Below are 11,340 nucleotides of genomic sequence, written 5' to 3'. Positions count from 1 at the left end.
CCTCGGTAGCCGCAAGTGCGGCCTGATGCGTCCATCAGCCACGACTCCCGGCGCTCATTCATGCCACGTCTGCTGTATGGGTTGAAGAATCCGTTCGGTGCAAGTTGCATCAAAGACAATGCTTCAGATCGCAACTGTTTTGAGATATGACGTCCACCACGCTCACGTCTGCCACACAGTTCTGGAATGTGGGGACGGCGTGGTTGGACGGTCAATAGCTTCAAGTTGACATTGATTAATCTCAGTCAAAAATCGTCATGAACACGAGTATCATGGTCGCCTTGTCCGCGACTTCACGAATGATAGCTTGGAATTGCCAGAGATATGAGAACTGCACGTGCGCAAAAGATCATCATCAACCTTTGCGAAATTGCGCCGGCTTGAAGCTCGCCCCCATGCGCCAAGCCCTTGTCGGCTCGCTCAAGCCTGGGTGACAGTGAGTGTTGGAGCGAGGCTTTAGGGCGCTAGTTCGCGCATGTCTCTTCCTACAAGAGCGCAATGTTGCAGCCAACAGAATATGATGGAACGTTTGCCGCCGTCGGAGGTTGGAACAATCATTTCGACACCAGGAACAGGATAAGTTTGGCGGTGGGCTTAAGTTGCATGGATTGGCGTGAGTGGTGATCCTAATTGTGCGGTTCTTATGCAGCCAGTGCGCCAGCCCACGTCCCGAGTTATTGAGGATTGGTGGAATGGTTGGATGGCATGCTTGCGTGTCTTGACCACGGCCTCTGAACGGCAGCCAAAGAAACCGCCTAAAACTCCACCTTTACGGCTCATTGCTACTCTTCGCCATACAGACGTCGCAAACCCGCGGCACTACGGGCAACATTTCTTCACATATCAGTGAGGGGTTTGCTTTTGGATCCTTTTTAGCACTGGCACAGCGCATCGCCTGGTCTGGCTCGCATCGTTGGTGTTCCTCACTTTCCCGATTCCGCTTACCCTAAAGGACTTTCTTTCCCAGCACTATCTGCTGACGGCCTCGATCAATAAGTTTTGCTTTTTCATTCCCTGACTCAAGGCCCGACCATAGAGAAGCCAGCAAACTCTCATCCCAAAGGGCCAGCCGAACACCGCTGGTAGGGGGTCTACATCAGCTCTCAATTGGCCAGTAGCTGGCAGCACATCCCGTCACAAGATAGCGCTTCTTCAAGACAATATGGGCCCGTGTGTAGTAATGATGGTCCTCACTTGGGGGATTCTCGATATGGGACCCGATGCCATGTCATGCGTCTTCCAACTGCTGCGCGGCATCGCTTGACTGATACTGTCTCTCTTTGTGATTTCCTCACCGTTAAGCAGAAGAACTGTTCTAGATAATTTTGACTCGTTCGGACTATTAAAATCGTTTTCTACACACTTTGCAGCCACGTTCTTGTGGTACGAAAGGCCGGCATCTGTGTCGATGAGGGTGGGTCTACAGCACTGCCAGTTTCAACCTTGGTTCCTTCAACCTGACCTCCTCCCGTCAAGTCTTCGTTCGACTTGTTCATCAATTCTTTTGGCCTTGATTTGTACTACCTGAGAGGTCTTCATATTTGTCTTTGTTCGAGCGGACTACCCAGGTCGACCATTTCCTGTTGGTCTGCCTCAAAGTTATCGTCACAGACTCAGGTCCTCTTATCCTCGACGATGCCTGGACGGTAGTGCCGGATGCCATTACCTTCGCCTTTGCGCAGTCTCTCATACATTCCAATTCGATTCTAGGATCACTACAGGTGGTCGCGATTACAGACACAAGTGTTTGCTCGGTGTAAGTTCCCGTTCTATCGCTTACCAACATCATCACCAGCATCTGCAACAAAAACCCTGGCTCCTCATCCCGGGTGTGCTCTGATTCCTGCCAACACTTTACAATGCACATCATCTCATATCACAAAAGCTAATCAGGTCTTTCCCAACAGGGTGTCCCTCGTGCAACCGCCGACTACCTCATCGCAGACTTCCCGACCAACATAACGAGCCTATCGTGCTGATCCTTGACCGGAAGAGTGTGCAGGAAGAGAAAGACAACTACATACCTGGTACAAGATATAATGCAAGTCTCTAGCCTGCTGTCAAGCGAGGAGCAGACAACACCGAAGAGAATGCCTCCTGCAAAGTCGGTCTCGTTCGAACTTCTCCTTGACGAGGGTTCAAAGACAAGAGCACGAATACCTCTTAGGGTTGTACTCAACCGACATGACAGTACCGAGTCAATTGTCACCACTGTCAAGAACTTCTACGGTATATACGATGGCAGAGGTGTGAGCTTCGAAGACGCTTTCGGCAACACGCTCATTGCCTCATACGAGAATTTGTCGCCAGATTCCACTGTCTACGTGAGAATTGTGCTTGCCCCCCAGCAGCCTCCTGCAATCTTTCCTCACCCGACCTACGTTAATGACACTGGGTATGAGCCAAGGCGTCGACCTAGCCTGGGAGAACCATTCCAGATGTTGCCACCTCACATGCGGGAACAGTCTCACTCGCCGTCAAGGCCTGCATCAAGAACAGCTCATAAGCGGAGCGTCTCTCCCACTCAAGGCCGAGGACGCAGAAGTGCGTCGCAACAGAAGGGCACATTTATGACCAATGCGAGTCGAGGTTCTAGTGTCAATGGCAGCTATAACGAAGAAGATGGCTACAGTGACAGTGAAGCTGGTCGCAGTTCGGTGTCCGGGTCCAAGAAGGCCCGAAGCGAGCAATATGTCAGCTCAGAGATTAGCACCCTCAACGTGTTACAAGATGGCAGACGTGGTCAGGCCATCTTTGACAGTTCGGTAAACCACCGTGTTCCTTTCTGCCTTGGCCTAAGCTGACTCTTCTCAGGCCCTACCTCTTTTCGTTCCTCCTCAAGTCCCAGTGACTGCATCGCAATCCTCTATATCACCTCAGCGACGTTCTGTCCCACAAGAAGGTCCCTCACCTTTTCATCCTCCTGCTCAGAAGCTATACGGACTTCAACAAGTCCCCGTGTTATCCCCTCAGAGCTATGGACCGTGTCACAATATCTATGGGCCTACCGATCGAGGCACAGGCGCCGAAATGGTCACGCCGGTACCCCAACATGGCCACCGGCTGCGAGATAGATCTAGCATGCAACAGATACATGGTGGACGACAAGGAAGTGGTATCTTGCCGACACCGGATCCCACTGTTGCAAGCTGCATTTCAGACGAAGATGTTGCTCGTACCCTAATCGCTATGGGTGGTGATTCCAATTACTCTTATGGGCGCACCTCGAACTCAACGGTGGATGAGACATTCAGTGGCGCTGCTGATGCAGCGTCCTCAACAGGAGCGACCAGTGACAGTGATGAGTACAGTGAAGACGAAGGAGGCATGCCTAAACACAGGAAGTTCCTGGAAGAGGAAGACGACGAATACGACCAGGATGTTACACGTCGTGACCATGATGAGTTCGAGGGCCAGCCAAAAATGAAAAAGATCAAGACAAAGATGCATGATGGACCTACTAATGGTTACCGATCAAAGTCTACGTCGTCCCTGAAGAACGGCAAGTCCACTAAGATACGGTCAAATACACTACCAAAGGCTGCCAAACCCTTGGCGCAGCCAAACCTCACCAAGGTGCCCTCTGCGCCGGCTGCTCCTGGTCAAGTCAGGAAATCCTCTGGGTCGAGCCTCAACTTCCAACATCAACTGGGCATAGACGAAGAGGACCTCTCCTCCAAGCCTCGCTGTCAGCGATGCAGGAAGAGCAAGAAAGGTTGCGATCGGCAACGTCCCTGTGGCCGATGCAAGGATGCCGGCATCGGCGTCGATGGTTGTGTCAGTGAAGATGAGGGTAATGGTCGCAAGGGTCGTTACGGCAGGCATATGGGCGTGCCGGTCAAAAAGGGCGAAGAAGACGTCGACAACGACGATGACTCCATCATCGGCACCACATTAGGGCCCATGGGTGGTGTCCTCGTCAACGACAGTCCTGATAAGAGCAAGAAGAGGAAGAGATGAGCAAGGGGCAACGGTGTTTGTATATGGGTCTTACAACTCGGATTCTGCACGTGGAAACCAAAAGTAAGTCATGGCCAACGGGATAAAACGGGCGGCTGAGCATCTGAGATTGGATCAAACGGGTCGCGAGGCCCTGGATGTTATGTGACGAGGAGATTGTTAATGATGCGAGGTACTGTGCTTTCATTGGTGGGCCGCATTGTTTGACCTGGGGACCAAATTGTGAGGATCGTCGCTCGTCGACAAGGCTCTTATTGTCTTATTTGATCTTTTTGAGGCGAAGAATGGGCGAAACTTTGTTGATTTGACAATCGAAGCAAAAGTATCCTGGATTTAATGGACTTCATGAATGTACGAAATGAGGATTTGATATCTCTTATGAAGTTTGGCTGGTCCCTGAACCCCCTGGATCGCCAGCGACGATCAGATCTGCACGTAGCCTGACACGTGACTGTCCGTAATTCCGAAGTATAAGCGAAATGCGGGGAATCCGTCTCCAAAAAATTTGTTGTCAACTTGAATTCAGAAAAGTCGACGTGGGTTCGTACTTATCAGTCTCGTTCACCTCGACTTCCAACAATATCCTGTGCTTCCAGAGAGAGTCATTATACAATATCTTGCTTTCTGAAGATCCGAAGACTTCAGAATCAGATCCCCCGACTCGAAGCGCAAGTCCTCCAGGCACATCGAGGCCGACAGCCCCGAATCTACATTCACTCACTTTCAATTCGATCTCAACATGTCCAGGTTATGACCCTGTCTTCCCATAAGATCATCTACATACTCCGATAGTAGAGGCTAAGCCATCATCACAATGGCGGACTCAAATCCCACGGCTCCGAAACCCTCGACAGCGAAACCCGGCCCCAGACCTAAGCCTCGAGCGGGCGTCCAGCGCAAGACCAAAGCAGAACGAGAGCAATTCGCCAAAGAAGAAGCCGAGCGCCAAAAATCTCGGGCCGCAGAAGAAGCAGCCAAAAAAGCAGCAGCAACACGGGGCGGTAGAGGTGGTGGTCGAGGAGGTCGTGGCGGCCGCGGCGCATCCACAACTGGACGAGACGAACGACGCGACCACTCATTCGGCGGAGGAGGTGTCTTTGGTGCGGGTGGTAGCGCCAGGCCGGCTGCACGAAGAGTACTAGGCGAAGGATACGCCGAGCTGCTCGAGGGCCAGCAGGCGGCGAAACCTGACGAGTCCGCTGCGGGATCCGAAGTGATTGATGTAACAGGCGACGTACCGTCCTCGAGCGGTGGCGGCGGCGGCGGTGGCGGTGGCGGTGGCGGCCGAACAGCTGGTGCAAAGAAGACTGAAATACTTGACATCCCTGAGTCAGATGAGGAGCCAGATGAGTCGATGCGGGACATCAATGGCATAACGATCTCGGACGACGAGGAAGAAGAACACGAGGAAGAGAGAGAAGAACAAAAAGGAGAACAAGAAGAAGAGCTCAATGATAGCAAGTCCAAGCTCAAGGGCAAACAGAAAGACGTTAAAGTCGCGCACCGACCAAAACGCGGGGATGGTCTGCGACCGAGCCTCGCTGCGCGGGACCTCACAGAAGCCGAGGAGAAGGAGAAGGAAGACAAGAAGGCAGCAAAGCGCGCTAAGAAGGAGCGGGTGGTCAAGAAAGTCGACCCAGATGTACACGATGTCGACGACGACAACAACAACGAGGCTATGGACCTCGACGAGCCAGTCTTTGTGAAAGAGCAGGCTTCCTCTCCGGAACTAGGCCGGCGGCGCTCGCTCAAGAAAGTACGGTCACGGGATGCGAAACCTGCATCTACGGTCGAAACGATCGAAGAAGCTGCTGAGCGAGAACGTGTGACACTCGACATGGCCAGATTACGCGAATTGATTCTACGGGCGCAGACACATGAGCACCCTGCCACGGTCGATAATGATTTGAAATCAGACGATGAGGAAGCGCACGAGGACCGAGCGACACGGGACGGCAAATTGTTTTTGTTGCAACTTCCGCCGTTGACGCCGTTCTTGGTTGATGCGTCCATCCCTGATGAGCCGGAAGTCAAGACTGAGCCTGGCGTCGAGAGGACCGCAGCTACGGCTACGGCTCCGAAAGAGGAAATAGATGGTGCGGCACAGCCTAGAAGACCGCGCCTCCAGATTGACAAGCTTCTGACTGCGACGGAACCGGAGCCTCTACCTGCAGGTTTGGTCGGCAAGCTCCGTGTTCATAAGTCGGGGAAAGTCTCGATGGACTGGGGTGGGGCGGATATGGAAGTTCGATATGGAGCTGAGGTCGATTATTTGCAGGATGTCGTGCTCGTGCAGCCGCCGATCAAACAGGAAGACGACGAGGACACCGAGATGAAAGATGGTAACAACGAAGGTAATGCGAGCGAAAAGAAAGAGAGCAAGCCGAAACCCAAAGGCACGGTGTTTGCGTTGGGCCAGATCAGGAAGAAGATGGTCTTGATTCCAGACTGGGCCAAGTTGTATGATTGATGGAGACACCGATATCGCTCCGAGGAACTGGCTTGATGTCGCTTTGTACGTAGGATCCAACGCAATGATACCCCGAGCTTACAGGACCTGCCACCTGACTGGCATGTAGCTAGAGAAGAATGAAGCCTACAGCTGTCGTCCGTCGTTTTGAAGTTTCATAAGAATGTAATCCATTCTTGGTTCATCTATGTATACCCAAGCCTCTAAGGGTATGTACGTAGCGCCTTTCCGTAACATCATGGACATCGAAGCAGCATGAACACCTTAGGATGCACACGCTGAGTACAGCTTGTCTAGCAACACAGAGGCTCTTCTACTGCTGGCCTGCTTTTTCAATCGCACTCCAAAGAGAACACATCCCATTTCTAGCATGGATGACCCATAACCCACACAGATTGCGCCCGCGTGCTAATCCGCTTCTGCAGCTGGCACTTTCCACTCTCTCATGGAGAGGATGACATTCACAGAAATGCCATGCAGACTGTCGCTGATACCACTGCCATTGTCGCGAATACACCTGCTGCATTGGATGGTGCAGCGTTCCGCAAATTTGGCGGCAAAACAGTGACTGGCGCTGCAGACTGCTCTTGCTCTTTCACCTCCGATTGAAGCCCTTCGCCTTCTTCGTGGACGAAGTTCTTTACTTTTTCTATCTCTTCCTGCAATGTTTCCACGATTTTCTCTTGCTCTTCTTTCGCAGCTCCCACGAGCTTGTTCATGATCCAAGGCAAAAGCCGGTCATTGCCATCCTCCGCAGTCTCCATCTTGACTGCACCGCTCCCCATGGGCATTTGTGTAGGAAGACTTCTCTTGGATTTGACCACGCCAATCGTTCCGGTGAGTGTCCCAAGCCCGATTGAGCCGGCAGTGTACGAAGGCCACTGGTCGGGTATTGCGGCAAATGTTTGAGTGTATACGACAGCCACCTGAGTTTGTACGCCATCAATGTAGGAGTTCGCGTAGTATGTGGTAACTGGGGAGATTTGAGTGACAGCTGTGGTTGTCGCACCCGCGTCTTGTCCTGTTACTTGACGCTTGAGTTCGGGGACGATGTTGGCGTCGAGGACAGGAAGGATTTGGATGTCAGGTGTCGGTGTAGGTGTAGTTAGCGCCAGGGAAGGTATGCCTTTGGTCAGCGTGGTGACTGCCGACCATTTGTTCGTGTCGAGATCGGAAGGAAGTGGTTGGATGTCTACGGGGATGAAGGCTTGTGATGTTGCGAGGAGAGTAGAGAGGAGAACGGTCTTCAGCATGATGGGAGACATGGTTGGACCGTTAAGGTTGGGCGAGTTTCGACTGTCGCTGCACGATTTGGATGAAGACGCGCAGCCACTCTCAGAGTTCCGACTTGATCAGGCTTCGCCGTTGACCGTCAAAGGTGACGGCAGTCGTGACTGAATCGGCGGAAAGATGGTATGGTAGAATGCTAGGTAGTCGATAGAAGTGCGCAGGCTGGCCCAGCGCAACGCAGACGTCAAGACAAGCAAAGCGAGGGACTTGGAGCGAGCGAGCGGACTTGGGTGTTGTAGAACGACAGGACGCCGCGGGCCCAATCTGTCAGCTTTCAAAGCCTCAATTGAGGATCATAAGCAAAGTCGGCGGTCGGGTTCCTGAGACCGGTGGGTGTTTAATCTAGAGATAAAACAGCAGCGAATGGTATACAAGCGTCTGAGCAAAAGACTCGAGTGGTGATGAATATCGTGAAACGATTGTACAAGAATGCAAAGAGAGAGAACACCGGACAGTAACGACGGTGATCAGTAGGGGTTGACGCGTGGCAGGAGAGGCCGGACATAAAAATGGCAATCAACAAGATTTAGAGTGGTAAGTTACGGGTACATGCAGTAGTACCGATCCTAATTACAGTTGTGGTTAGTATCGAGGTTTATTCTGGTAGTGAAGTTATCGATATGGAATCGCTTGGTACAGCCAATTAGACCGCTTCTCCAAAGGCCTACCGGAGTATCGACTCCTGAATATCCCTAAAACAAGATTTGCTACAGAATGACCTAGTCACTCCTACAGTGTCCTAGGGTTTCAGCCTAATAGGCCAATTGCATTGTACGAATACTCCGTACATAGTAGGTCATCATTTCAGAGCAATAAGTCGTTGTCGCGTGCCTAGAGGACCACTCAACATCACGGTGACCAGTTTGCTTATCTCTGGAAGTCCCTATTTTGTTATCAGGACCTGCTCTCCAACTCGCCCTCAAGGTAAGCTGTTCACGTCGCTTGGAACTGTCCATCTTCACGTGCATGTGGGAGTGTGACATTAGAGTCGACATTGAGATGACCTAAGTCGATTGTAGGTAAGGGCTAGGCGGTCTTCGAGGCCCGTTCCATGATAATTGAGCCTACAGGGTCCAGCAGCTTCGTCAGTCTGCTTTTGGTTAAGCAGGTTTGGAGGCATTCACACTTCTCGACTGCATGACTGATAATTATGCCGATACATCATAACTTACAGCATGTGTGAACGAACTGCATGAACCACGGCTATGCCATCTTCGGCTTCGCGTGAGGGGCCCTCATGGCTTTCGCCTGGTGCCGCTAGCTGGTGGTCTGCCAGGTTTATCGAACGCCTCTACTCCGTACTGCCGGCCTTTCTGGTCGGCTGCGGCATGGCTGTCTTTGCGCCACGTCTCGTCTGCTTGAAGACAGATTCGCTCGTTGAGCAGGTGGGTTTGACTAACCAAAGGTTCAGAATTGTCGAGTGCTGTCTCCGTCACATGGTCATTCCATGTCGATGAGAGTCAAAGCTTGCTTGAACAGAAACCAGCCGCAGCCGCAACCGCACCTTTCCACCACTTCACAAATGCGGTCTCATGTCCTGACAGCGTTCATGGCCGGGTCGATTCTTCCGTCCTGCTATCCTGGTAGCAATACATGACGCTCGATTTTCTCGATTTCACGTCCAAGTTTGCCACTCGTTTAGATCTACAGTCCAAGGAATGGAGCAAAGGCTTAAAGTATGCTCGGGGATGGGGCTGATACGTCCGCGTCAGCTCATCTATCCCCAGTTTGCTTTGTTATTGCATGGAGGAATCCTCCATTTGACAACGATGGCAGCATCGGTACTTTTGCTGGCAGATCTGAGTGTCGGGGAATGGTGACTGGGTGAGTCGATTTTGGGACTTGCCCGATGATCTCATTGTCGCCGTTTTGATTCCTGTGACCTGCGGTTAAGCTCCTTGAGCCTTTCGAGTGAGTCAGGACAACTTCCTACTTTGCAAGAATCAACTTACGGCTTGTATACCTGGGTGTAATATTCCTTGAGCAATTCGGCATATGCAGCTTTGCGTTCCTCCCAATCGTCAATATCCCAATGCTCCCGGTACCATTCTGGGTGAAAATTCTCTGACTGCTGCAGACAGAATTGAACAGCCGTGTAGTATTGCTTCATCTTTCCGACATCAGACTTCCGCTGCAGATAGATGAGCATATCGCGTGGCGGTAGGCTCAAGTGTTTCTTCCGCTCGTCACAGAAGAATGCGAGGTCATACTCGTATCCTGTATCGACCTGCCATGACTTGATTCGACATTGAGTGAACAGAGCCAGCTCGGTGAGCAGGGTTCCAATATGGAACAAGTGAGGCTCGACGTGATTGAGATTCGCGTCGGCACGACCCGCAAACGTTAGGACGAACCGTTGTTGATGGAGCTCGCCGCAGTTATTGACGTGTACAAAAGAGCCATCCAGATGGCGTAACCAGGACGTTCCTAGAAGGAAGAACCCTGTTTCCACAATCTGGAGAGCGAGCTCAAGTTTCTCTTGCGTCCGGAATCGTCGCACCTGGGAGTTCCGGGTCTTGACCGATTCCAGAAAAGCTACCCATTGCGATGAATTGCAATCAGATTTACGGCGTCCGTGCGCCTGCAGTGTCTGTAATCGAAAAGTCTGGTTCTGCAATATGGTGAAGAATGCTGGAAGAGCTCGTCGTATGGAGCCGCAGGCGCTTGAAAAGTCACTCTCAATCTGCCCCGTCGGCTGTGGGCGTATAGGACCTTCAACAAGAACATCCGTCTCTCTATCGGCACTGGGTAAAGCGACTGTCATCCGGTAAGCAAGATGTGGACTATCACCTTGCTCATTGGCGAAAACATGAAGTTCCAGTCCAGGCTGTGGCTTGTTCTGTCTTGAGGTCTTACACAAGATGTCATAACACTCCTTGTATAATGCTTCAGACGCCCGCCTGGCCTCGATGGCCACATTGAGGTCCAGCGCTTGTTGTACTATTTGTCGCCGACGAAGGAGGGCATCTGTGGGTGTTGCAAATTCCAGCTGGTGAGTTAGGGCATAGGCGTCCGAGGCGTCTTTGGATATTTCGTCGAATCTCCACCTTAGCTCGTCAACAAACGAGATGTTGCGCGCGCGATCAAGCGAATGGTCGACTTCCTCGAAGATATTGGAGCCACAGACAAAAAGGTTGGGATACAGTTCATTCAATTTGGTGATGACGATGTGGGGACAAAGCGTCTGAAATGGCTTGACCAGGGTTTGCAGGAAGAATACAAATCGCCTATCGACATCTGTGATACGACTCCATCGGATGGTCCGGATGCCAATGTGTGGAAAATGCTGCTTGGGAGTATCAATTCCCTTTGGGATGACGACTGACAGACTAATTGGAGGATCTCACACGGAACACAACATCTTCGTAACAAAAACATAAGAGTGGCAACGTCCTCAAATTTGAGACCTTGGAATTGGTTAGGGTCACCAAGCTTATAGCCTGCCCGTTGCAATAAGGTCTTCTGGATTCTTGCCGACACTACCGTCACAGCTTGATACATCACCTTGCTCAGAAATTGTACCAGCAGAAGGTGGTGTTGCTTCTCAGGTTCTCACCCAGGATTCAGTTGCCCGTACAGCAGTCGGGTCGAGTCCCTCAAGAGCGACGGAAACAGAACTT

At 51.7% G+C, this 11,340-nt stretch overlaps 4 protein-coding genes across 4 annotated transcripts; 2 read left to right on the top strand and 2 right to left on the bottom strand.

The window, feature by feature from the left end:
• Window positions 1-2,090: 2,090 nt before the first annotated feature.
• EDD37DRAFT_659844 (uncharacterized protein) lies at window positions 2,091-3,960 on the top strand (the record flags this gene model as incomplete). Its single annotated transcript, XM_062819062.1, has 2 exons — window positions 2,091-2,765; window positions 2,815-3,960. 2 exons carry the CDS (start codon window positions 2,091-2,093, stop codon window positions 3,958-3,960), a joined length of 1,821 nt encoding a protein of 606 aa, XP_062665844.1.
• A 536-nt stretch (window positions 3,961-4,496) lies between these two features.
• Window positions 4,497-6,693, top strand: EDD37DRAFT_181161 (RNA polymerase III RPC4-domain-containing protein). Its single transcript, XM_062809963.1, has 2 exons — window positions 4,497-6,475; window positions 6,540-6,693. Exon 1 carries the CDS (start codon window positions 4,775-4,777, stop codon window positions 6,428-6,430), a length of 1,656 nt encoding a protein of 551 aa, XP_062665843.1. The 5' UTR covers window positions 4,497-4,774; the 3' UTR covers window positions 6,431-6,475; window positions 6,540-6,693.
• EDD37DRAFT_181175 (uncharacterized protein) lies at window positions 6,661-7,876 on the bottom strand. The gene has a single exon (XM_062809964.1). The coding sequence runs from the start codon at window positions 7,693-7,695 to the stop codon at window positions 6,892-6,894; it is 804 nt and encodes a 267-aa protein (XP_062665842.1). The 5' UTR covers window positions 7,696-7,876; the 3' UTR covers window positions 6,661-6,891.
• A 1,792-nt stretch (window positions 7,877-9,668) lies between these two features.
• On the bottom strand, window positions 9,669-11,221 carry EDD37DRAFT_613213 (uncharacterized protein; the record flags this gene model as incomplete). The annotated part of the gene is made up of 2 exons (XM_062815433.1): window positions 9,669-11,041; window positions 11,068-11,221. 2 exons carry the CDS (start codon window positions 11,219-11,221, stop codon window positions 9,669-9,671), a joined length of 1,527 nt encoding a protein of 508 aa, XP_062665841.1.
• Window positions 11,222-11,340: the final 119 nt, after the last annotated feature.

This window comes from Exophiala viscosa (genome assembly GCF_022695815.1).
Source record: "Exophiala viscosa unplaced genomic scaffold EDD37scaffold_14, whole genome shotgun sequence".
Classification (NCBI taxonomy): domain Eukaryota; kingdom Fungi; phylum Ascomycota; class Eurotiomycetes; order Chaetothyriales; family Herpotrichiellaceae; genus Exophiala; species Exophiala viscosa.
This window is presented reverse-complemented; position numbering and strand designations above follow the sequence as displayed.